This window comes from Vipera ursinii (genome assembly GCF_947247035.1).
Source record: "Vipera ursinii genome assembly, chromosome: 9".
Taxonomy (NCBI): Eukaryota; Metazoa; Chordata; class Lepidosauria; order Squamata; family Viperidae; genus Vipera; species Vipera ursinii.
The window spans coordinates 18,451,208-18,478,164 of NC_139523.1; the positions used below are offsets into that span (position 1 = coordinate 18,451,208).

At 44.4% G+C, this 26,957-nt stretch overlaps 1 protein-coding gene across 4 annotated transcripts; it reads left to right on the forward strand.

Moving 5' to 3' along the window:
* LSR (lipolysis stimulated lipoprotein receptor) lies at positions 1–25,934 on the forward strand. 4 transcript variants are annotated; one of them, XM_083369471.1, is made up of 10 exons: positions 1–1,149; positions 5,851–6,192; positions 12,183–12,302; positions 16,983–17,039; positions 18,747–18,893; positions 20,337–20,507; positions 21,304–21,363; positions 23,021–23,152; positions 23,268–23,893; positions 24,468–25,934. In XM_083369471.1, exons 1-10 carry the CDS (start codon positions 1,077–1,079, stop codon positions 24,501–24,503), a joined length of 1,764 nt encoding a protein of 587 aa, XP_083225597.1. In that variant the 5' UTR covers positions 1–1,076; the 3' UTR covers positions 24,504–25,934. The 4 variants fall into 4 exon arrangements, with proteins under 4 accessions (XP_083225597.1, XP_083225599.1, XP_083225598.1 ...); XM_083369473.1 differs by lacking the exon at positions 23,021–23,152; XM_083369472.1 differs by lacking the exon at positions 16,983–17,039.
* The last annotated feature ends 1,023 nt before the right edge of the window (positions 25,935–26,957 follow it).

The window sequence follows — 26,957 nt, forward strand, 5'->3', positions numbered from 1 at the left end:
GACGGGATCCCACCCAGACACAGTATTGATTCAGCATCTTGGGTGAAATTATTATTATTTTTAAATCTAGTGGCAATTTTATTTCCTTTTGAACCTTTCGCTATATAAAATGCATAGCCCGGAAGCTGAGATAACAAGACCACTTTTGTATTGTTCATATTTTTAAAACGAGACTGTGCATCAAACAAATCTTTAAAGACTACTTTAAAAAAATGTCAGCACGTAGAAAACCTTTTTTAAAAAAAACCCAAAACCAAACCAAAAACAGATACTCCGAAACACAAAAGTAATACAATCAATAAATAACAAGCAGACATGCTTCAACGTTTTAGCTTTTCCACAATTTAAATTCCAGCCGCTGTTAAAAAGTTATCAGTAGCACAGATTGCCCGGACCAACAGTCTTTTTAAAAAAAAAAAAGAAAAGAAAAAGAAAAAAAACTCGTAAACTTTCACCTTTCCTGGTATTTGAAAGTTGTGTTCTGGCAGGCAGTACCTGGGCAAGTTCACTTTTCCTTGGGAAGGGGAGCAGAGAAGGACTTCGCAAAGTTTCTCTCCTCTCTCTCTCTCTCCCCCCCTTTTCCCAAATAGTTCGGCTCCTTCTCAATCCATTCAAGAGCGCCTTGAGGCTTAACCATCGCCCCGAGAGGGGGGGGAGAGAGGAAGACCCGAAGGCTGACCTTCGTTCTTACTTCCCCTCCCCTAATTATTCAGCTGGCCCTTAAAAGTGAACCCGAGGTGAAGAGACGAGCCAGTCGGTTGCCGAAAGAAACTTCCCCGTGACTAAGCCTCGGGCGAGGCTCCCCGCTTCCCTGCGAAGGAGTTGGTAGCTTCCGTTCCTGGGGCGAGGCTGTGAGGGCAGCGGCATCTGTGAGGCGCGCATCGACCTGAGGCGCTCAGCAGGGTCGGAGGCGAAAAGGGAGCGAGCTGCCGAGTGCCGCTGAAGAACTCCGCGGGCAAGGCGGGATTGGCATCGAACGAGCCCGGGGCCATTTATACCCCAGTCTCCTTCCCTCCTTCTTTTTTTTTTTCCCCCGCGGAGCGGACCGACTCAAAAGTCCGTACGAAGGTTGGGAAATGGAGACTCCGAGGGCGCGTCAGCCGGCCGCGCTGCTCCTGTTGTGGTTCTGCGGCACCGCCTGGATTTTAGGTGAGCGAGTGAGAGAGAATTTATTTATTATTTTATTTTATTTAAGATTTATATACCGCCCTTTCCCGAAGGACTCAGGGCGGTTTACAGGGCATTTAAAAAAAAAACAGTCAATACAAACGTTAAAACAAATTAAAAGAGATTAAATAGAAGCCTGAGAAAATGAAAACCCAGTTAAAATTAAAAATATTCTCAGCCTGGGCCAGAGAGCTCGAAGAGCCAGGTCTCCCAGGTCCCGGCGGAATGAACGGAGGTTGGGGGCAGTCCTAATTGCGGTGTGTGTGTGTGTGTGTGTGTGTGTGTGTGTGTGTGTGTGTGTTTTCCCCGCTCGCCCCCGACGGCGACACCCCTCCGCCCTTTTGCCCCTCCGCCCTCCTCTGAGGGGGAGACTCCTCGGGGAGCCCTTCTTTAGGGCAGCGTTTCCCAACCTTAGGAACTTGAAGATGCGTGGACTTCAACTCCCAGAATTCCCCAGCCAGCTATGCTGGCTGGGGAATTCTGGGAGTTGAAGTCCACGCATCTTCAAGTTCCTAAGGTTGGGAAACGCTGCTTTAGTGCGCAGGGGGAGAGGACACTCGAGAGCTGATTGGGCGATCGCCAAGGGCCCTCGGCCAATCGCTTTCCCCGCTGCTTCTCCCGCGCGGACTTCGCCGCGGCTGTGTGTGAGTGTGTGTGTGTGAACCCGAAAGGGTCGCGCTTCTTTTCCAAGCCCCCCCTCCCCCTTCGCCCCCTCCCCCCATTCCCGCCGGCCGTCGTGGTGCGGTGAGATCCTTCTCCCCCGGGGCGGCTTTCTGGAGACGGCAGGCAGGAGGAAACGGCGCTTTTCCTGGACGAAGCAGATCTGCACCTGTTGGCTGCGCGCGTGCAACCTGTTGAATTGGGATTTTGAATTAACCCACTTTCTAGGCTTCAACAGCCCAATGGGGGCTTGTAGGCAAGGGATCCTTTAATATCTATCTATCTATCTATCTATCTATCTATCTATCAATCCAGTCTGCGGAAACTCACTTGAAATGAAACCCGATTAAGAGGTCTACTACGCAACTTTTGGGATGGTTAACGGACACGGGGCTAAGTGAACATAGGGTACAGTGACCTAGAATATAGAATAACACAGTTGGAGGGGACCTGGGAGGTCTTCTAGTCCAACCCCCTGCTCAGGTAGAAAATCCGTATACCATTTCAGACAAATGGCTGGCCAGTCTCTTCTTAAAAACTTCCAGCGTTGGAGCATTCACAGCTTCTGGAGGCAGGTTGTTCCCCTGGTTAATTGTTCTAACTGTCAAGAAGTTTCTCCTTAGTTCTAGGTTGCTTCTCTCCTTGGTTATTTTCCATCCGTTGCTTCTTGTCCTGCCTTCGGGTGCTTTGGGGCAGCCCCTGAGATATTGGAAGCCTGCTATCATGATGTCACTCCTTTTTATTAAAATTGTTCTCAGGTTTGTCCCGAGGTTATGATGGTACGAAGGCGGTAATGTGCCTGGGGTGGAGACTTAGATCTGCAGTTGGTGTTTTTGTGAATGAGCATTTGCACATTCATACTGTCATTGTGTTTCTCTGTTAGATATCCCACCTCTCCACCAGAAGCATGCATAACATTTTCTCCAATTTCTCTCCAACAAGAACTCTGCAAAGTACAATATGCTGGGGCTGAAGGATAGTGACCAGCCCAAAGACAATGAATTTCTGTGGTTGAGATTGGACTTCAGTCTGGTTTCCTTAGTCCCTTAATCACTATAATCAACCATATTGGATGCTAGTGGTGATAAAGTGTTTTCTTTCCAACCCTCCCCAAGCTTTTCTTTCCCAACTGAAGCTAGCTAGTTGGCTTGCTCTTCACAGGAAAAATGTCCTTGGCTCTTCTCAGGTGAAGATTTCTTTTTATATATTATTATCTGGCTCATAGCCCAAGAAAGGAGGAAAATGCTTCCCCCCCCCTCCCTTTGCTTTTCCTGTTGGTCATTTGCCTTTGTCTTGCCTGCTGGAAGGAACAAAGAATGTACCCTCCAAGGGAAGGAAATGGGGTGGTTTGAAGAAGACATGGCTTTTTTCCTTCACGCTTCTACCAATAATGCAAAATTAAATGTTTTCCAACTTGTCTAAGGACAGAAAGTTTAGCTGTGAGGTTCTCCACCTAGAGCCAAAGACACAGCTTTTCCGCAGTGTTCAGTGTTACTACCCTAAAACTTTATTTGGGTAGCTCTAAAGTAAGGGCCTTAAAAGCTTTGAAATGCCAGATTTGAAGCCAAAATAATTCCACTATGCCTTTGCTTAGGTGGTTTTTCACATCCTAGTACTAGGCAGGTTGATCAACACATGGCAGGGTGTGTCGTGTTTGGCATATTATCATTTTCCTGCAAGGTAAACATACAACCTACGGAAGGGAAGAGTTAGCCAGCTCCTAACCCTTAATCCTCTGAAAAGGGGGATGTTTCAGGAAGAATCAAGGGACTTTTGGTTTCTGGGGCAAGACCTTCTATGTGTTTGTTTGAAACCTGTAGGTGTGCCCTTTTAGACTGGTCTTCCTGGAAGGCTGATGACTGATCCAGACTGGAGCAGCGTTTGTCACGCACACACACACACACACACACACATAGATACATCGAAACTGCAGGTCCTTTGTGGGAGGAAACTGATCCTAGTGCCAACCCCTTTTCAGGCTGGAATGAAACCACAAAAACAAATAAAAGGAGTAGAGGAGACTGTGAGCACAAGATATGCATGGAGACAGACTTCCTTTGGTCAGAACAAAACTTGTTTGTCAGAACAAAACTTAGAAAGTAGAAAAATGAAAAAGGTTTTCTTAGCAGACAATTGAAAAAAGCCAATGTAAAAATAAAACTTGCCATTATTTTGCAAAGGCGGAAAATGCCTTGTGACTGGCTGGTAAATATAAGCAGGGCTCTTCTAAGAGGTTTTTGGTCTTTTGAATGTTGTTCCCCAAAGAGCAATAAAGGTGTGACCGTCTGTCTTTTGCTCCCAAAGAAAAGCTGATTTACTCTTCCAAGCTTTTTTTCCAGTGAATATTGATATATTTGGAGAGTTTACTGCAGGTGGTCTTTTGTGACATTGTTTTTTTTTAATTGGGTTCATACAACCCACTAAACCAAATCCAGGGAAACTACTTTATGGTTTAACTATTCAACTCTAATAGAATTTGGGTTTGGAGTAGAATGTTGTGTGAACATTGGGATTAGTCAGTTCTACTTGATAACTCTATATTGTATACATTTTATTGAAAACCTGAATTATATATGAGGTCTGAGGATACAGGATACAGGGGGAGAACTGTCTTTTAACTTAAGGATTGAATCAGGTTTTGTGTGGATGAGGGAGGAAGCTTTAGGAGTTTTGAATAATGAGATATATGTCTTAAAAAGTATTGCTGATTTCTCTGTTTAAAACCCCCAGCCCTCTGAAAATAAATAAATAAGGGACCCAAAGTCTTGACTCCTTTCTGTTCTTGGTAGGACTCTGGAAGACACAAAAGAGAGATTGGCATCTTGTACTTTTTACACTTTGCCTAAGGATACCAGACTTAAATTAATACAGGGCTGACATTTGTTAAGCTAGAATTTTTGTTGTCTGTTTCATAAGTCTAGGCTAAAAAGTGACATCTCTGAATAGTAGCAGCATCCTCGCTGAATGAAAGAAATAAAGATCTTGGTAGGTTGGTAAACTGTTCACCTATTTGCCTTTCATAACAAAGAATTTCTAAGAATCAACCAGATAGGCATCCTGGAAAGTAGATTTTTAATATTGTGCAGTAGATGCATCTTTGCAGTTTAGATCCCTTGAATTGTATTTTCAGGGCTTGTAATGAACAGTACCTCAAATTGCCGGGGAGGATGGTAGAGGCACCTTGGTTCTAAAATTTTAAGTCTTATAAAATGCAAGGGAATCTTTCTTTCTTTCTTTCCTCTTTGTCCCTCATAAGCTTCATTTAGACGTGTTCGCAACTGGTGAACACATATCTATGCTGTGAAGGGGTTGATGAGTTAAGTATTGGTTGCAGATGGCTGTTGTGCACCCACCTCAATTCTCAACCATGTGTTTTGTGGAGATGTGCATGCTGCATGTTTATTGGCTGATCCAACTTCCTGTTGGAAGGTGGGGAAGAAGGCAATGCTCATTCAAACGTCCAATTGTCAAAATTAAATGGCTGAAAGTTTGTACCGTCCTGAAATGATGATGATGATTGATATAATGATGATGATGTTGGGACCTTGGAGGTCATCTAGTCCACCCACCCCTGTTCAGGCAGGAAACCCTACACCATTTTAGACAAATGGCTGTCCAGTCTCTTCTTAAAAACTTCCTGTGTTGGAACATTCACAGGTTCTGGAGGCAGGTTGTTCCACTGATTAATTGTTCTAACTGTCAGGAAATTCCTCCTTAGTATTCCTCTAGGCTCTTTGGTTAGTTTCCATCCGTTGCTTCTTGTTCTGCCTTCAAGTGCTTTGGAGAATAGCTTGACTCCCTCTTCTTTGGGGCAGCCCCTGAGATATTGGAACTCTGTTATCACGTCACCCCTTGTCCTTCTCTTCATCTAAGGTCCAAGGAGACTGTGCTGAGAAGATAAGCCACCTCTGGCTGTCTTGTGATGTAATCACTAGAAGGAGGGAATGCTGTAGAAAGAAAGTGTGTAGTATTTAGGGACATTGTTTTAATTCACCGTTTCCTTCTATCTGTTCCAATCTACAGATTCTGCCATTGCAATGCAGGTCAGTGTGCCAAATCCCTTCAACGTAGTCATCCTATTTCAACCTGTCACTCTACAGTGCAACTATCAGACTACAGCAACCCAACCTCCTATTGTCTTATGGAAATACAAATCTTACTGTCGAAGCCGCCTGGCCGATGCTTTTAACCCCAACAGCCAGGACACCGTAATCAACAACCAACTGCAAGCAAACAATCCAGGATACAACCCTTATGTGGAATGTCAAGACAATTCCAGGACTGTGCGAGTTGTGGCCACCAAGCAAGGCAATACAGTGACCCTGGGGGATTTCTACCAGGGCCGGCGCATTACTATCACAAATGGTACGTATAGGACACCACAGTACTGGCTCACAGTCTATAACAGTAATTGTTGTTGATGAGACAGAATAAACAAGAATGCCAGGTGACAGATTTATGAAAGTTGTTTTTTTAAAAAAAAATAGTACATTACTAATACAGGTGCAGGTAGGTGAGTGAGCATATTTCTGTAAGCTGTGCAGTTATCTGTGTTTGCCAATCCCAGCTGAAATTAAAGTCATGTTAGCCTACACAAGTGTGTATAGAAAGGCATGCTTTGGGAAATAGATGCATTGCTATAATTTGCCTTATGTTACAAATCCTCATAATTTTTTTTTGAGATGTTATTTTTTTGCACCATGAACCCAGGATTTTGGCTTCTTGTGACATATAACCAGTTAGTGTTAGGCTGAGTCCTTGTTTTCTTACTCTGATTGTTAGCAACCATTTTGTCTGTTTTCCTAATTGTGGTACTCTTCCCCCTTCCCCGCCCCGGTGGATATGATGATATTTGCTTCTTTTCAGTATTTTAAGCACTAATGTTACAGGATTTTGCTGAAAAAAGACAAATGCATTCCTGACAATTTGAACTTTGAGATTCCCTTGAATTCAGAGCCTTTTCACAATGCAGCTGAATGAATGGAGAGTAAAAGTGTATCTATCTATCTATCTATCTATCTATCTATCTATCTATCTATCTATCTATCTATCTATCTTTAAAATAACTACTACTATGCTAAAACAAGGGACGTGGTGGCTCAGTGGTTAGGACGCTGAGCTTGTCGATCAGAAGGTCGGCAGTTTGGCGGGTCGAATCCTGAGTGCCGCATAACAGAGTGAGCTCCTGTTACTCATCCCAGCTTCTGCCAACCTAGCAGTTCGAAAGCACGTAAAAATGCAAGTAGAAAAATAGGGACCACTACAGTGGGAAGGTTACAGCGTTCCGTGCGCCTTTGGCGTCTAGTCATGCCGGCCACATGACCACGGAGACGTCCTCGGACAAGCGCTGGCTCTTCGGCTTTGAAACGGAGATGAGCACCGGCCCCTAGAGTTGGAAACGACTAGCACGCATGTGCGGGGGAACCTTTACCTTTTACCTATGCTAAAATATCAAATAAAACTTGGTTTATAAATAATAGACATTTCAATTGATTGGTCCAATTTTCTGTTGGGTATGTGAACTTTTGCTATTTTATTGTTATAATGCTTTTCAACTTTTTTTTTAAAAAAAAGTCCAAGCTAGATTGCAGCAACCAACTGGACATGAATAACTAAGGATATTTGAACCTGGTTAGTATTTGAGTGGTAGGTAGATCAGAAGAAACCTCCTGTCTATAGGCTAGACTGAGCGGTGAAGCTTACACCCTGATTTCTAGAAAAAGGCCACTGTAAACCTTTGCAGCCAGGAAAATTATAAAATGAGATGAAGGAGCCTTTAAAAAATGAAATACTGTAAATCCCTTCAGCACAGAATAGAAAACTGGCAAAATATCAGGGTTTTTTTTGTTCTTTAAAGAACAAAGCAAGTTAGGTGTGGCCAGATTCCGTAACTTCCCCATGCCCTAGTTTCCTTTGGAGAAGAATAAGTTTACATGTATTGGAATGCAAGGAGCAAATTTCAATAGAGAAATCTTGCTTTCACTCTAAAGTATAACCATTATAAACTTGTTCAGAAAATGTATTTCCAAATAGTGGAGAGAAATATTTTGGTGTTAGCTTACTCAGCCTCAAGCTATAACGATCTTTGTTTAGTGTGTGGCTTCTCAATCTTAGCAACGTAGATTTCAGTTCTCAGAATTCCACAGTTAGGGGAATTCTGGGTGTGGAAGTCCACGCATTTTAAAGTTGACAAGATTGGGAAACATTGATCTAATGAGTTTAGCTGAACAATACCTTGTATTCAGTGGTGAGATTCAAGTATGTGAGCAACCGGTTCTCTGTGTGGATGCCACTTCCAGAAGTCCATTCTGGGCCTGGGCAACAAAAAATTAGCTACCGGTTCTGCCGGCAGAATCCTGCCTCTGCTTGTATTCCACAAGAAGATAATTTGGTAACCTCCAGATGTTTTGCACCAGTTATCTGGTCAGCCATAGTGTGGGCAATAAACAGAAAGTGTTCTTGTTTTTCAATCTATTAATCTGTAGTCTTAAAATGTTGCAGTTCCAACTCTATGGGATGACATCAGTTAACAAATGTGGGCTTGTGCTATAAATATTTCAGTTTCCTGCAGTTGGAACTAAACTTAGGTACTTCATCATAATTCTTTTGCAATTTACTCCATTGTAATCCTTTTGTAATTTTCTCTGATGAGTGTCAGAAAACCACTGCTAGGCTTGAATATTATTTTTAATGTGGGTGTTGTTTTTCATAACTATAGCAAGGACTTGAAGGGAAGTTCAAAACAAGAATGAACAACGCTGATGAATTTAGCAGGTCAAAAGTCCATGGCAATACCCCACAGCCTGTGATAACATGTTCTAAAACAAGCACCCATGGTCAGTTTTAGAAATGCTACATGTTTTTCTCTCATTTACTGCATAACTCCTGTTCCCAAAATCATGGCGTAATCAACAGGAGCTTTTCTTTCAAGTTCTAGCAAGATTGGACTCACGACTGTTCCATTTGGATGTTTTATGTTTTTGTTGTATTGTATATTTGTTAATTTTGTGGTTTATTCTCTCTGTTTATATTCTTTTTTTACTCTTGAAAGAACAGATTCAGGTGTGCAAAATCTGGTGAGCAGCTGAAGTACAGTATATACCATAACTTAAAATTTTTCTTGTAGTGCAGCTTTCATCTTCACTGAATTTTTTAACATCTAAAACCCAGAAAATCTGGTTAAAACAGCTATCTTAAGCAGTATATGTTTCTTTGCTGCTGACCTACACACTGTTAGGCAGGCATGGTGAACTTGAGATTTTCTTATTAGAAGTTATTCATCTAGCATTAATCTTTTTTTTTTGGCTTTGCTACGAAATTTTAATTGCTAGTGTGATTAAAGTCTTGCTCAAAGTTTTATTCTATTAAGCAAAATGGAAATAAGGTTTAAGTAGTAGAGCAAGAATACATAGTGAACATCCTCCTGAGTTTTTGAAAATAATGACTTATCTCTTGTTTCTACACATCCTCCATAATTGTATGAAGAGCAGGTAGAAATTGTATTGAAAGAGAAGTAGTGGAACTGTAACATTTATGCTAGAGCAGTATTTCTCAATCTTGGCAACTTCTAGACTTCAACTCCCAGAATTCCCCAGCCAGCATGCTGATTAGAGAATTCTGGAAGTCCAGACATCTTAAATTTGCCATGGTTCAGAAACAAAGAGTTGTGGGAATAACATTTTGAATGACTCTTGCAGAGAAAGTATTGTACTACTAGAAAACTAGCATGCATACTTTCTGCTTGATGCTAGGTAGAGGTTTCTCCTCCTCCTCCTCCTCCTCCTCCTCCTCCTTGTGCTGACATGATGGGGAGACCTAGGTCTTAGTTCTCCCGCAGCCATGGAAGCCAGTTGAATGGGTTGGAGTCAATCACTTTCTCTCAGCCCCCAGACTGGGAGGTAAAAAGAAACCCCATCTTCTTGCAAACCTACATTGGGCCAGGATGGTAGATCATGGTTCATTACTTTCAATGAAGAGGCTTTCTTCCTGCAGTGGCTTGATTCAGGCTGATCATAACATCAGAAGCAACATTGGCAGGGTTTATGCTTCCATGACTTATCTTTAAAGCAATATTTCCTCATTTGAAATGGCACGGCCTGTTGATTCAGCTTTACTGCCAATGATGATGAATTTATATATTTATTTGTAATTAGACTACCCCCCCTCCATGAGAGAATTTAAATTATATAGCAGGGTGCTATCCTAAACCAAAACTGCTGCGCACGCGAAGGTGCTTTTCAGACGTATAATTTTATGTTGGAAAGGAGACGTAGAAAACTGAAAATAATTTGCAGGTTTTATTGCCCTGTTGCTAACAAAATTTGTCGGTGTAGCAAGCCGTCCTGCAAATGCTGAACTTGGAAGATCACGAATTGGGTAGATCCATTCATTCAATTACAGATTCACATAGGACCCTTCTAGCAGTTTTGCTGTTAAGGTTTTTTGTCTGTTCCTAAGACTGCGGCATTCTGACATGTTTTGTGCGCCACATTCCTTAGTCTCATTACGGAAGCATTTCACAAGTGTTTCCATAAATTCACTACAGTTGCAAATAATTCTCACTCTGTGTTAGCCTTCCTGATGAATTTGACTGCAATTCTGAACAACCCCTGCCATGTTGCCCGTGTTTACACCCACACATATAGGTTTACCTGGGGCCACTCTCTTGAAATGTTTGCATAAAATAACATTAGGTCAGCTCAGCTCAGCTTCCTGTAAGCAAGGATGATTCTCTTCTTCAAACAAACCCTTATTTATGACTCCAGCAAGAAAAGAGAATCATATTTCATATCAACAGCTACTTAGTAAGTAAGCAGTGCTGGTCACTGGTGCATCACTAGTGACTGATTGACTTTGGGCCAGTCACTTTCTCTCAGCCCCAGGAAGGAGGCAATGGCCACCCACTTCTGAAAAACCGTGCCAAGAAAACTGCAGGGATTGGTCCAAGCAGGCAGTTGTACTTTACTGAACAATAAGAACAACACATGTATTTATTTTGAGGGATTTCTTCCCATTTTCATAGTATTGCATTAATTCATTGCTTATTTTAGTTCTATAAGATTTTTTTTGGGGGGGATCTGTAAATTTCGTTCTGGTGTACCCTTGTATTACAGAAAGAGAAAAGATATCTAGAGAATAACCTTTCTATATAACAGGACTGTTGTTTTTTTCTTTGTGAAATAGCACATTACTCATACTTTTTGAAGTTACTCATGACCACAGGACAGTTATACATAGATACAGTGACGTAGTCAGGGGATGGAATGAACTAATGGTTAAAAAAAAATTCCAAAGGGAGGAAATATCTCTGATTTCTTCCCCCCCCCAGCTTTGCTGATGTCTTGCAACAGCAAGGATACAATTACTTTATAGCACATTTTAGCTGTTGCTTTATGATCATACTAAAGAATTAGTAATGTGTGCTGAATGTGTGCTTACACTATGCTGGGAATAGAACCAGAATGACGCAGTGATGTTGGGTTTGGAGTGAGAGACCTGGGTTTTGTTCCTCCTTCAGAAGTTCACTGGGTGACTTTGTGCAATTCACTTTCTCACAGCCAGCCTACTTCACAAAGTTGTGGTTGAGGGCAAAAAAAAAGAAAAGAAAGCGGGAGCATTGTGGATGTTACCTGGAGCTTCTGAAGGAAAGGTAGAGTGTAACCATAAACAATAACCACAAACATTTCATCAGCCAGCTGTGTTCATTTCTTTCTTCAAACGAGAAATGGATTCAGGGGTGTCAAACTCAATTTCATTGAGGGCCGCATCAGCATTGCAGTTGCCCTCAGGGGGCCGGGTGGGTGTGGCCTGGGTGGGTGTGGCCTACTGTGTAGGCGTGGCTAGACTGCACATGGCCTACTGGGTGGGCATGGCCAGCTCTACATCGTTCGCATCAAGGGTGCCTATGGGGGCCTGGGCAGGAGTGGGACAGATCTGAGGGTCTCTGGCAGAAGGAGGGTCTCTGGGCCAGGGCCAAGGCAGTGGGGGCCGTTCCATCCCTGTTTCCAGGATGGCTTCGCGGGCCACATGAAAGCACTTCGCGGGCCGGATCCGGCCCCCGGGCCTTGTGTTTGACATGTCTGGATTAGATAATAGGAAAATAGGTAAAGAATAACGGATTGGCATTTCTCATTGTTTTTCTCCTCTCTTTTATCATGAGCACATTCAGCCGATTGTCGTGAAGTCCATAAATAATTTTTTCTTTTTAACCATCCTCAGGTTTCTTTATTGCAGTGGTGCAACCTTGAGCAAAGATATAGGGAATGAATATGAAGAACATTCTTTATTTGAGCATCTGTTTGAGGAATTGATTTTGGTGTCTGTTTTGATACCTTTTCTGTTCATTCTTCCCGTAGATGCTGACCTCAGCATAGAGCAGACGGCTTGGAGGGACAGTGGGGTTTATTACTGCACCGTGACATCTTCTCAAGACTTGCAAGGCAACAACGAAGCCTATGCTGAACTCATTGTATTGGGTAAGTGAGAACACTCTTATTGCATGCAGATAATAATCACATCAGTCTCCCAAAGGTACGAAGCCTCTTGGGTGGCAAAAAGGATGTTGCTCACAAAACTGGCAACGTTACCTCCCATCCATTAAAAAGGTAAAAATTTGGTTTTGGTTTGCCCACAGAAGGAATGGGTTCATGGCAGGCAGCTCCTATTACTGAAAAAGAAAAAGTGTCTCTATTGCTGATAAAAAGAAATGCACACAGCCTTGGTTCACACATGCACCAAAGCATGGTGTGGTTGGTTTTGTTTGGCATAGCATATTTAGCACACCTAGCCATTGTAGCTTGTAAATCATGGATTAAGGCTTTGCATGTTGTATGAAGCAATATATATATATATTTATCCCATTTATATCCCGCCCTTCTCCGAAAACTCAGGGCGGCTTACAATTTAAGCACAAACCAATGTGCTTAGCAATAGCCTTCATTCTATGTATATGCCTGCTTATTAGGGCTTTCGCGCCCCCCCCCCAGCGGCATTATTACAAAGTCAGCTTAATTGCCCCCAACAATCTGGGTCCTCATTTTACCTACCTCGGAAGGATGGAAGGCTGAGTCAACCTTGAGCCTGGTGGGACTCGAACCTGCACTAATTGCAGGCAGCTGGTGTTACTTAAGGAGGCATTAGCCCACTGCTCCACCAAGGCTCTTTTTGGCTAAGCAAAGCATGACCCATGACCGCTGTAGTATGAAACACATATATAACCATCTCAAAGAGAAAGCTAGCTACAGTTTTTATCCCACCTGACCTATTTTTTATTTACATATTTGGACTTTCCTTTTTTTTTAAGTAGGAGGGAAAATTCAGAACCACTCCCAATCATTTGTGTTCTAAATCTAAACTAAGGCATTCCAATCTACTCCATTTTTTCTTCTTCTGTATTTGTACAGGTCCAGCCTGAGACTTAAGGCTACTGCTAAGCTTGTAAGCCGCCCTGAGTCTTCGGAGAAGGGCGGGATATAAATGGAATTAAAATAAAAAAATAAAAAATAAAATAAGAGTATATGTGTTTCATGCCTGGGACTTCAGTGCTGTTCTGTCTCCTTTACTATGTGCAGGCCTTACACTGTTTACATGCTGCTACTTCTCTCTCTGTCGCCATCTTTTTCACACCTAGGTGTGTCTGAGCACATGCATCACTTGCCAGGGATATTTCTGTATTCTTTTGTGGTCATCAAAATAAATGCCAGTATGCTAGACAAAGCAGGATACTCTGAAACAGGTTAATATTTCTTTTATTTTCACAAAGGTTATTTTTTTTTACACACTTTGCCCATGAAACAATAACCTCGTTGCAGTAGAGCAGTGTTTCTCAAATATTGGCAACTTGAAAAATGTGTGAGATGCTGACTGTTGAATTCTGGGAGTTGAAGTCCACATCTTAATGTTGCCAAGGTTGAAAAACAGTGCAGTAGAGCAGGGGTGTCAAACTGGCGGCCCGCAGGCCGGATGCGTCACATGCAGGCCACGCCCACCCCAGCTCCGCAAGGGCAAAAAACATCGTGATATGACACGGTGCGTCGCATGACGCAATCGTGTTTGACAACCTTGTAGTAGAGGAACCATTTTTAAGTGGGGCAGTGGGGAGTGATGGAAAGCCAATATTGTTCTGTTTCTCCTTTCCATGAGCAATGCCAACTGGCTTGCTTTATAACATTGATCCTTGCTATGAGAGCCTATGTTTTTGGCTGCTTTTTAAAAATGATGTTCTTCAGTTTGTCATAAGCAAATCGGCATGCATTTTACTTTTTTTTCCCCTTTAATGACTATCTGTCGTGAAAAACAGGGAAGAGCTATGTAGGCCTTCCAAACCTTTAATGCTCCTTCCTAGAGATGCTGTCCAAAAATAACAGGAATAAAAAGAGGAGTTTTCTGAACATGAATCTTGTGTTCCACTCCAGAATCAGGCACCTTCCCCCAAGAAAGGTTTAGATGCAGCTGTCTTAAATGTCAATCAGCATGGCGATTGTCTATCATCCAGAGTCATTCCTAGGCTCAACCTCAACCTTGTCAACTTTAAGCTGTGAGGACTTCAACTCCCAGAATCCCCCTGCCAGCATTCTGAATAAGACCTTCGGCTCACAAATCATACATATAACGTATCCGATAGAGGAAAGCTCAAATCAGCATTAGACAAACTAACAAGAGTAGAAAAAGACTATCTATAATTTCTCACCTTGTTAGCTATAGGAAATCTCCACGCATAAGAGCTGAATATGTTGTACTGAAGATATAAAGCAAGGGAGAGCTATTAAGGTTCATAGCTTCTCTGAAACATCTGGCTGGCCACTCTGGGTTGTTGGATGCAGGGCTTCTTGGCGTGACCCTATATCTAGCAGGGGTCTTCAAGCTTGGCTCTTTTATGACTTGTGGACTTCAACTCCCAGAGTCCCTCAGCCAGCGTGCAGCCATAAAAGGGCCACGTTTGAAGACCCCTGCTATATAGCTTCTAAAATCCTGGCTGGTGCTTGTGAGCTGATTTCCTTTCCTTCCCACGCGTTCCTATTGTTGACAACAACATGCTCCCTGGAGAATTGTGTGAGAGTTTTTCCCACTAGAGGGAGCAGAGCAAGCAGAAGCTTGTGCGCCTGGGGTAGTAGCCTTGATGCACGGCTCACTTCAGCATTGTTGTTTTGAGGTTGGATTTCATGTTAAAGGCAGCGAGGGGGGGCTGTTTCCCTTCCGACACCCGAGTCTCTGAAGTCTGAATGTCATTTCCTGTTCTATTCCTGCCAGACCCCATGCTGAGAGCAGCGATGGATGGTGTACCTGGTTGGGCCAGGATGAATTGTTTTTGTTTTTTTTAAAGTATGGCAATATCTGGGAAGGGAAGTCTCAAATATACTGCTCCATAAGGGTGTGTGTGTGTTTGTATGCACATTCCTTTTCCTGACTTAGAGGCCCTCGGCAAGGCTCACTGTTGTGATTCAGGGTCAGCCTGTGGGTCCGGCAGCCGGGTCGGATGACTCGGATGACTCAGACGAGGGGGAGGAGGAGGGTGTTGAAGACGAACTTGCTGATGATGGCTTGGAGGCTTCGCAGAGCCCTCAGCCAGGCCCCTCTTCTCAGCTGCGCGAGCCCGACAGTGCAGATGAAGAGGACCCACAGCTGGCCCTGTTCAAGGACGCCCGACGCAGGAGGCAGACCAGTAGAAGCAAGCAGAGAAAGGCTGTGGGACTCCTCGGAAGGAGGCACAGGGAGGCCACGCCCTGAACTCTAATAAAGGGAGTGTTTGGGGAAGGGCTGGTTGCTGAAAGCAACCGCTCCGTTTGAGGATCAAAGTTCCGGTATCTTGTTTCTTGTTCTGTTGTTTGTTTGTGAATTAAACTTGGCAGACGTTTTCCAGCCTCAGACGCTCTCCAGCCTCTGCCGTTTGTACAGGGGTTGCCTTTCTGCAAGGCCGGTAGCAGGCTGGTACAGAACACTCACTTAAACACCTGCCTTGACGCCTTTAAGCTTTCCTCATATCTGGAAGATGAAAGCTGTAAGCTTAGCTAGGTATAAACGGATATACAAACGCTCATCGCTTCTCTGCTGAAAGAAATACGCCTTGCTTGTAATGGATAACCCATTGCTGCAGGAAGTGTACATTTTCTCCGTGCATTTCCCTGGGGACAGTTTGAAACCAAGTTTCAAAAGAACGGAAAACTGTCTTGGGTATAATCGTTATGGACCGGCCAAATTGACTAGCTAAATAATTGAGAGGGCTGCATTGGGCAACAGGTGGCCAGAAAGTTGATCGATGACTGAGAATATTCCAAATGGATTTGTCTTAGCTTGGCAAGAGCACTAACGCTTGGCATGGAACAGCAGTGACACAGTTTGTTTTACCATCCAAGTTAGGCTGTTGAAATCAAGGAAACGTGGGGAGATAGAGGCGAACCCCTGCATGAAAGGATGTGTGTGCAATTTGTAGATCGTTGACTAATTCCTGGACGGTGCTGGTTCAGCAGTCTGGCTTTTGCTTTTTCAGCCTCTCTTTTGCAACTAATTTCCATTGAAGGACTCCAGCGTCAGCGTCAAGTTAATCTAAGCTCAGTGTTAGGATATCCGTGCTGTGTAAGAGCAGTTGTTTGTAAAGGTTGCGGCAATTGAGACTCAGCGCTCCATTGCCAAGCAACCGAAGTCATAAAGTGCAATGTCACATGACTGCACAAATTTACGATGGCTGCTCCAGTTGCTGTCCTTAGGTGAATCACACGAGATTAAGCGTCCCATGATCAGCACACTTACGACCTTCTGCGACCTTCCCCATTGACAAAAGCCAGCAGTGAAAGTTGCAAGTGGCAAACATATACACACATACACACACACACACACACACACACACACACACACACGACTGCAGGATGCTGCGATGTTATAATTGTGAGCTGGCTGCTAAAGCACCCATGTTGCGATCACGGTCAAGCAGTGTGTCTCAAGCATCCTTGTTGCTCTACTGTAAATACTTTGCTAGTCCCCTTCCACTCTTTATAAAAGCTCCTGGCAGCTTTTGCTGTACTGTGTCGGATAGAATTTAGTCGATGCTTTTCATGAAGCCCCTCCCCACCCACCCTCTGGCTTAGAAAGACTTTCCTCCGTGTCAGCCAGATATCTTCATAACTTTTTCCTGTTTTTTTGTTTGTTTGTTTGTTCTGTAGGCAAGTCCTCCGGTGTCTCAGATCTTTTGCCAGGCTTTCAGATAGGGCATATGGAAGGTACTGCCTTTTTCTTCCATGCTTAATTTCTAAATGGTTGGGAAACTGTTGACTTCACTCCTGTTATTTTAATTTTTCCTCTCCTCAAATTTCTCAAAGTTAGAAGTAGAAGTGCTTGGAACACAAAGGGTTCTGCGATGCTTGTCTGTCTGTCTGTCTGTTTTTTTTTTCCCACCGTGACCTTGCTATTACAAGATACAGACTTTTCTGTTCTCCTCCTAATGTCGTTAAAAAAAAAGTACCCCTTGGCACTACTGCAAAAATGTGGGCTTTCGCACAGAGATATTGTGTTGTGGAGCTTTGGGCTGAATTACCAATGCAAAATCCACAGTCTGCTTCGTACCCCTCACTTTCTGTGACGTTGGGCATCCAAGCTAGGATGTGCTGTTCCCTTCCTGTACTGACCGTTACGACAAGCTGGGGTATGCCAGGGCACCTCGTTTGGAAAAGCCACTTCTGAGTCTAAAGCAGGGGTAGGCAACCTCTGGTCTAAAGTGTTATCAGTCCCATGCCCTTGTTCTGTGCCCCCCCACCCCTTTTGAAATAAATTTCTGCTTAGTGTAAGTTGAAGTTGAGAATCTCCCTTGTTGGGATTGATAGGTCCTGCTTAAGAAATGTTCTTTCAGATCCCCCAGAGGTATTTTGCAGGTGGAATTATCCACATTGTCAACGAGGTATAAATTGTCACGGTGATAAAGTCCAATACTCTACACCAGGCATGTCAAACACAAGGCCCGGGGGCCGGATGCGGCCCGCGAAGTGGTTTCATGTGGCCCGCGAAGCCATCCTGGAAACAGTGAGGGAACGGCCCCCACTGCCTTGGCCCTGGCCCAGAGACCCTCAGATCTGTCCCACTCCTGCCCAGGCCCCCATAGGCACCCTTGATGCGAACGATGTAGAGCTGGCCACGCCCACCCAGTAGGCCATATGCACTCTAGCCACGCCCACCCAGTAGGCCACGCCCACCCTGGCCATACCCCCCCCCCAGCCCCCTGAGGGCAACCGCAATGCTGATGCGGCCCTCAATGAAATTGAGTTTGACACCCCTGCTCTACACCAATAATAGAGGAGGGGAGGGGGAAATGCTCAGAACCAGTGTTATATACATCACAGGGGATATGTCCAAGTGAAGCAAAATCAGCATAAAGAGGAATGCAGAAATTGCACCTGAAATGGCATGGCCATCTCAGTTTATTCCAGACGTCTGCCCATCCTTTGCTATGTATTTACTGTTTTTAGTTGGGCATATGTTTAATTTTCTTTTAACTTTTGTATTTTTGTATTTTTTATATATCTGCCCTGTTCACCGCCCTGAGTCCTTCGGGAGAAGGGCGGTATATAAATATTATTAAATAAATATTATTAAATAAAACAAGGACTGTTATCTTAAAGCCTACAGGGACTCCCTCATTTGGGGTTTAGCTCCACTGATCAGACTCAAATGAGGGGATTCTTTGAAATCTTATCTACATTTTTGGGAGTCCTCCACTGCAGCCTTCCAAAACAGGGCACTCAATACACATAATTAAAACTAAAGCTCTATTTTTTTTATACCAATCAGAGTGCTGTTAGTGAGATGCTGGGATTGTTTTGCCCATCTCTATAGACTCTTGGCAGATGTTAACAAACCACCATAGCCGACTCTCTCGATCCAGTGGGATTCATTGGCTGTATCTCTAAGGGCTGCTTCCCATGGTTTCTTCCTAGATTGGGTCTTTGTGGTCTTGGTTGTGCTGGCCTTCTTTCTGGTCTTCCTGCTCCTTGGAATCTGTTGGTGCCAGTGCTGCCCCCATACCTGCTGCTGCTATGTCCGATGTCCTTGTTGCCCAGAGAGATGTTGCTGCCCTGAAGCACGTAAGTTCCCTTTACGGACCTGGTTTCACCTTTTCCCTGGAAGTGATTAAACATACAAGGAACGGTTGCTGGAATTGGGCATGTCTAGTTTAATGAAGAGAAGGACGAGGGGGGACATGATAGCAGCCTTCCAGTATCTCAGGGGCTGCCCCAAAGAAGAGGGAGTCAAGCTATTCTCCAAAGCGCCCGAAGGCAGGACAAGAAGCAACGGATGGAAACTAGTCAAGGAGAGAAGCAACCTGGAACTAAGGAGAAACTTCCTGACAGTGAGAACAATTAATCAGTGGAACGGCTTGCCTCCAGAAGTTGTGGGCGCTCCAACAGTGGAAGTTTTTAAGAAGAGACTGGACAGCCATTTGTCTGAAATGGTATAGGGTTTCCTGCCTGAGCAGGGGGTTGGTCTAGATGACCTCCAAGGTCCCTTCCAACTTTATTATTATTATTATTAAGATCTTCTCTAAGCTTCTGTAATTCTTGTGCTGGTCCCATCGAACAGACTCTTCTACTTGTAAGTTGGCCTGTTTGTTTTGCATATTTACTCAAGCAAAATATTCATCATGTTCCACAGTCCGGTGGCTTCCAGCTGTGTTGGGTTGGGAGTGCTGTAATCCCTTGCTGGCTACTGGAGATTTGGAAGTCGGTCCAGCACATTGAGAGGGCAGTGGGTAAGGGGAAAATCCTTAGCAGGGCATTGCTAGACAGGCGTGGGCATGCTGAGGCCATCCTACTCAACTACAGTAATAGAGTTGAAATTGGTTATCTGGATTCCTAAGCTGGGCGTATTCAGGGTGTGTTTAAAGTTACGCTGTTTTGTTTCTGATGCTTTTATTTACAGTCAAACTTAAAGGGATTGCCAAGAACATTTAAGTAAAGGGAGTCTTTGCCTGATGATCACGATTGGCAATGGAATTTTGGTCACTAAGTGATGCAGTTGTTAATCACGTCATGATACGATTTAAGACCTTTTTTTAAACCATGGTTGTTAAGCAAAACTGGCCCTCCCCTATTGATTTTTGCTGGTCGGAAGTCTCAAATTGTGATCATGCGACTACAGATTGCGGCAACTATTGTAAGTGCGACCTGGTTGCCAAGTGCCCAAATCACAGTTAGGACCATAGGGCTGGTGCGATAGTCGTAGCTTTGAGACAGTTTTTTTCAGTGCTGTCACAACTTCGAACCTTTGATAAATGAGTGGCTGTAAGTCGAGGACAACCTGTACAGATGACTTGCCTCTCTTACCACCATGCCCTCCCCCTCCCAACCCAAGATCGTTAAATTGAAAAAAGAAGCACTATTATTAATTTCAGAAGACTGCAAAGAAATCGAATTTTATCCAGGGATCACATTCTCAAGGTTAACGGCTGTAACGGTAGGTTGTAATCCCTGCCACGTTGTCTTAAAAAGCAAACACCAGACCTTTATCTGGGAATCTTGTCTTTCCAGTGTATGTAGCAGGGAAAGCTGCAACATCTGGAGTCCCCAGTGTTTACGCACCCAGTGTTTATGCCTCCAGCAATCCATTGAAACCAGCTGCCCCAGCCACCATGATCCCTATGGGCCCAATGTCTCCAATGTACAATGGTTATGGAGTGGAGTATGATAGAGCCAGCTCAGGTAAGTGACTTCACTCGACTGAATTTATGTTGGTCCAGCTAGATCCCAGCTAGTGGAATTAACTGTCTAAAACAGTGGTCACCAACCTTTCCAGCTTGGCGGCCTGGCCCAGTGCAAAGTGTGGGGGGGGGCTGTGAGCAGAAGGCGCTTGTGCTCATGCGCGAAACTCCAGTCACGTGAGCGGAGGGTGCTTGAGTGGAGGAAGCTTGTGCTCATGTGCAAAGCTCCGTTTGCCTAAATGGAACTTTGCTCATGAGCCCAAGCGCCCTCTGCTCGCATGAGTGGAGCTTTGCGCATGCGTGCCCACCACTCATGTGAGTGGAGCTTCGTGCATGCAGGCTTTGAACAGGCCATGGCCCAGGAGTTGGAGACCCCTGGTCTAAAAGACCTTGTGTTACTCTGAGGTTTATACTTTTGGGTTGTCTCCTAGTTTGCGTTTTGGACTGTCCTTAATCTAACTGGATGCCTCTTCTGAGTCTCCCTAATGCTAGATCTCACGGACAGTTGGAATCAGTTGATAATTAATTGGGGGAAGGGAAGAATTCTCTCAAATTTGCTTGAACCCCTGGTTCTTTTGCATTAAACAGAAAGTTAGACCAACTAGCCTTTTATTTTATGGCTTGTTAAGGCTTGCATTGTAATGTGCTTAGTGAAAGCATAGCTTACAGTGTTATATTGCAGGCCACTGCTAGGATTCAGAAGTACAGCCACGGGGCAGTTTGTCCTGCCTACTACTGGTTGCATGTCTCACATCCCTTTTATGGAAACTTTTTGTTGTCTTTTGAATGCATTACAGTTGGTGGAAACAGCTCCCAAGTGCCTCTCCTGAGGGATACTGAAAGTGTTGCAAACGCTGGTAAGAAACATGGAATGGAATACCGAGTTTGCTTAGATATTGTGGTTCTGTCTAATCAGGCATGCTTGGTTGTGGTGAAACTGCTCATGCTGATGATTCAACATTTTGTTCATCACAGGAATTATAATTATCATGTTGCTTCAGTTGGCTGATCCAGCTGTTTGCAGCTGAGGGTGATGCTAATTCTCCTTCCTACCACATAGAATAGGAAACACTGTTGTTAGTGCTTGGCTTATGGAGTGGCAGTAGCTTTGCAGCTGAATTTTTAGATCTACCCATCCTACCTAGAAACATTCCCCACCCCCTACCCCTTTTCTCTAATTGGTGCTATACAGCTATGTTAGGATTTCTGCTTACCGAATTTCCACCTAGCATGTCCCAAAGTGGAAGTTCAGTAGATCTAAACTTCATAAAATTAAACCAAATTAATTTTAAACAACTCCTCCCTTCCCCTCCTTCCAAACACTTGTCAGAATGGCTGCTTTTTGAAGAGATGCCCCGGGGCCATTTCTTGAGATAGAGATTCCTGCAAGCTTTGGCTGATTGATCCTTTCACTGAAGAGATGAAGTTTTCACAAGTTAGATCTTCTGAGATAAATTCTCAGTTCAGCAGGAACATCTTTCCTCTTAACGGGAGAGAAAACACCCACATACTTTTCGTCTGTAGTCTTACAACCGTGAGCTTCCTGAAGCAAGAGGTAACAAAACCTCCCCAGCCCGAGGGCTTCGTGCCACCTGCTCTGTCTGCTTCAAGCAGCAGCACTCTTCGGTGCAAAGCACAAGAGGGATTACAATTGGCAAAAGCAGGTCCTGCCTCCTCTTTCAATTTCAGTAGCGGCAGCTGGAAAGGAGACAGTGGTGGGTGGCTCGCACGATTGCCAGCCTATTTGGCAATCTCCCCAAGGCTTTGTTGTTGTTGTTAGCTGCGAAGTCGTGTCCGACCCATCGCGACCCCATGGACAACGTTCCTCCAGGCCTTCCTGTCCTGTACCATCTTCTGGAGTCCATTTAAGCTCACGCCTACTGCTTCAGTGACTCCATCCAGCCTCCTCATTCTCTTGCCCTCAACCTTTCCCAGCATTAGGCTCTTCTCCAGTGAGTCCTTCCTTCTCATGAGGTGGCCAAAGTATTTGAGTTTTAGCTTCAGGATCTGGCCTTCTAAAGAGCAGTCAGGGTTGATCTCCTCTAGGACTGACCGGTTTGATGGCCTTGCAGTCCAAGGGACTCGCAGGAGTCTTCTCCAGCATCATAGTTCAAAGGCCTCAATTCTTTGGCGCTCAGCCTTTCTTATGGTCCAACTTTCACAGCCATACATTGCAACTGGGAAGACCATAGCCTTGACTACACGCACTTTTGTTGGCAGGGTGATGTCTCTGCTTTTTAGTGTGCTGTCTAGATTTGCCATGGCTTTCCTCCCCAGGAGCAAGCGTTTTTTAATTTCTTGGCTGCAGTCCCCGTCTGCGGTGATCTTGGAGCCCAGGAAAATAAAATCTGTCACTACCTCCATTTCTTCCCCATCTATTTGCCAGGAATTGAGAGGGCCGGATACCATGATCTTGGTTTTCTTAATGTTAAGTTTCGAGGCTTATGGCTCCTTAAAAATAAAAAAAATACCCGCCCTATGTCCTAAAGCCTGCTCCTGATCTCTCTTCCCCAGCTGTACGCAGTGGCTATCGCATCCAAGCCAACCAGCAGGATGACTCCATGCGGGTGCTCTACTACATGGAGAAGGAGCTGGCCAACTTTGACCCTACTCGCCCGGGGCAGCCCAATGGGAGGCTTGAGAAAGGTACTTTGCTGTGTAGGAACTAGAGGGTGCCCAACTGACCCTTCACTGAGTTGTCACAGCAGAGTGCCCCATAGTGTTGGGAGGAGAATGAATAATTCTCTGTCTTGTCTTCCAGCCTCTGTGATGAGTGAACTAAGCTCTCTTCACGAAGATGATCGGCGTTATGAGCTGCGGCAGGGGATGGGGAGGCTGCGTGGCCAGGCCATGTCTCCCATCAGGGACGTGGAGGAGGAAAGCGTACGGAGCAGTGAGAACCGCCGCTTGTTGCCTCCCACCACTTGGCGTGACCGTTACGAGGACTCTCCACCACGAAGCCATGGCCGACACTTGCGTTCCCGCTCGGTAGATGGTCTGGATGATTTTGAACGGGACTCCTACCCTTCCCGGCCCAGAAGTCGGGGTCAACATGGCTCGGACAATGAATGGCATCACCGTGATTATTCCCCCGACTCCCGCTACGACTCTGAGCGCTACGGCAGATGCCGAAGTCGAAGTAGGGATGACCTGCGGGATCTGGAGCGAACCCATTATGATAACCGGCTCCTGGAGGAAGCAATGCGGAAGAAGCAACGGGCAGGTAGCCGTGAAGACCTGGATCATGGAAGCACCTCCAATGGGAGGTCTGGCCACAGGAAAAAACGGGTTGAAGATAGCAATGGCTTTCCTCCTCCTCCTCCACCTCCGTACACAGAGACCGAATCTGTATCTTCTCACAGCAAGGATGACCGCAAACTGAGAAGGGTGAGACCAAAAATTGAGGAGAAGGACCCACAATTGTAATGCTTTGTAAATGGAGATGTCATGGATAAGGTTCCTTTGAGCAAAATATTCACATTATTGTTGAGTGTGCATGAACAGTTTGTGCATTAGCTTTCGTTATATATTTGGTTGTATTTACACTACGTAATGCAGTGTAAATCCGCCTAGTCGTGCCTTGTTGAAGTAAGTCAGGAGGACAAGACAAACCACAAACCAAACTGAAGGTACTTTCTGCATGGGGTAAATAGAGCAGATTTCCAAGGATTTAGCCCTAACCCTTAAGATTGAATTAAGTTGCATACCGTAGCAATCGCTGTTGTTGCAAAGGGTTTTTTTCCTCCCATATTGAATGTATCCTGTATCTTCTTTTTTTTTAATGTCTCAGTGAGGTCCCAAATTGCCAATGTTTGCACCTTGGAGACTTGTCTGCAAAATGTGTATTTGTGTGTACATAGCCGGTTTGTTATTTATTTTTAACCTTGTGTTGTTAATCTTAAAACGGTTCTGAAGATTATGGTATGATTAACCTTGATTTTTTCCCCCCTTTCCTCTACAGAATCATGCTGTCAGCAGAGAAAGCTTGGTTGTTTAATTCTTCCCGCTCTTTCTGGAATATGAGAGACTCTGTGTCTTGAATGGCTACAGGAACACTCTTCATGTCCACATCAGTTTGATTCAGGAGGACCTAGAGATGAAATGGGAGATCTGAGCAGCCAGCAAAAGACTGGGCTTACTGCACCAGGTCACCTCACAGATGTCTTAGCCCATCTTCATCAGAGCCAGGCTAGGATTCTTTAAGATTCCTTAAGATTCTTAGTATTGTAGACATTTTAAAATACGTTTTGGGTACTCCTTTTGAATTTCAGAGCTATCGTATTTCTGAAATGTGCTATTCTGGAAAGAGGATCACTTCAGATGTGATACCCTGATATTGCAAACAGAAAGAAATGGTTTATTTCATTGGAACACCACTTGGATACCTACTTGCCTTTAATCCCCTCCCCCCCCTGTAAATTTGAAGAGGGTTCCAAAGAAAGATGCATTCATATGTATTACCTTTTTCGTTCTGATTTTAAAGAAGTGCTTTAAACACATTTGATACTTAAGTAATGTGAGTTGTGTGTTTAAGGGTTTTTAGAACCCTTAAAACCACTGATGCTGTAAATATTTAAGTGATAAGCCAAGGTTTTTTTATTTCTGTACTTTTTTTTAAAAAAAAATGAGATTACATTTTTATAGGAATGAAAACAAAAATGAACAGAGCACATGTATCAGCATTTTCAGAGTGGAGTGAAATTCCTCCCGGTCTTCCCAGCCCTCCTATCTTCCAGATGTGTGCGAGGTCACGTATTGGACATCTAAATATATACGTTCAGAAAGTTACCCATCGTAATGGAGGACATGAGAAAATGTGAATGATTAGTTCTGCTATTTTCACTTTAATAAATAACAGATTCCTACAATTGCTGCTTATTTTGAAAACAGTCACATGTGCATTGCTGGATGACTTAACATCTGTCCTGGAACTTGTACTTCAGTCCTCTGCTACAGGTTTACAGAGAGAAAAAATAAATAGATGGGTCATACCTTAGAAACTGTCCAGCAGGAGACAATAATTCTTGTGTAGAATTATAACACAGTGGGACATTCCCTAAGTTGCTAGCGCAAAATGATGTGTGCTGTTCACCAGCCAGCCACAAGAGAGAGGCAGGTCAGGCCAGCTATCTTTACCTATCTTGTTGAATGGCCATAAAGCGAGACAGACCATCCTCACTCTTCAGTGCCTTCACAATGTAGAGATGTGCTTTCTGAATAAAAAGCGGGATTTTTTTCAATGGCGCCTTGGGTATTATTCGTAGCATAAACAGATGTTCTCGAGTATACGTGTACAAACACTCGTAGCATTTTATAGGGGTGAAGCTACGCGTACAACAAAGCTGCAGTGAGCAACCAAGCAACCCAGAAAATGATCTCCTGTGTTTAATTCTTGGCGAGCAATAGTGCCTCAAGATACAAACTTCCAGCTGCCACTTTTAACTGCCTGATCAATTAGGGCAGGTCCTTCCTACGTTTCTTTCCCTGCCCATTAAGCCACTGGGGACTCCTGTCTCTCCAAGTCATCTTGATATTCCATGATACTAATCAAGGTAAAGCTTGAATGCTTAAGCTTGAATGAAGCAATCCTGGTGAACGGCAGGAGCAAGATTCAATCTTTTTATTTTATTTTATTTTATTTATTTTTTTAAAAAAATAGTTTTAAGCAGAGGTTCCCAACCTTTTGGGCACCAGGGACCGGTTCTGTAGAGAAGAGGTTTTTTAATGGACCGGAGGAGGTGTGGTTTTGTGTGCTGCCTGCATCCCACGGATGGGGCTTTTTGCTTGCTTGTGCGGACCGGTTGCTGGCATGCTGCGGCCCGGTGCCGGTCCATGGACCGGGCGTTGGGGACCCCTGGCTTTAAGTATGAAATCTGTGTTCTGAACCAGCCCTCTTCTAACAAACCCCTTATCAGAAAGAAGAGACTGGAGAGTGTCCAAGGCTAAAAGGCTTCTGCCAAGATTTAATTACGCAGTTAACAAAAACACTAGAGCTTGTCTTCTCAAGCGGAAAAGTTGCTTTCAGCAACCAGCCCCTCCCCAAACACTCCTTTTATAGAGAGCTCAGGGCGTGGTCTCCCTGTGCCTCCTCCCGAGGAGTCCCATAGCCTTTCTTTGTTTGTTCCTGCTCGACTGCCTCCTGCGTCGGGCGTCCTTGAACAGGGCCAGCTGTGGGTCATCATCCTCCGCACTCTCGGGCTCACGCAGCTGAGAAGAGGTCCCCGGCTGAGGACTCTGCAAAGCCTCCAAACCATCATCAGCCGGTTCGTCTCCCTCCTCCCCCTCATCTGAGTCCTCCGATACGTCGGAGCCGGCTGTCGGACCCACAGGCTGGCCCTGAGTCACAACAATCTGTAGATAGTGTAGTGATGTAGGAATTGGATCAGGAATGGGGGGCGGGCTGTGAGTTCTACTCCCTCTGGCATGGAAGCTGGCCATGTGGTTTTGGGCT

What these genes read in the sequence shown, in the direction of transcription:
- LSR (XM_083369471.1), top strand. Translation starts at nt 1,077, where the DNA reads ATGGAGACTCCGAGGGCGCGTCAGCCGGCCGCGCTGCTCCTGTTGTGG. An exon ending in TGCTGAACTCATTGTATTGG is followed by an intron (nt 12,303 to 16,982) that starts GTAAGTGAGAAC and finishes TTTGTTCTGTAG; the next exon opens with GCAAGTCCTCCGGTGTCTCA. An exon ending in ATGTTGCTGCCCTGAAGCAC is followed by an intron (nt 18,894 to 20,336) that starts GTAAGTTCCCTT and finishes TTGTCTTTCCAG; the next exon opens with TGTATGTAGCAGGGAAAGCT.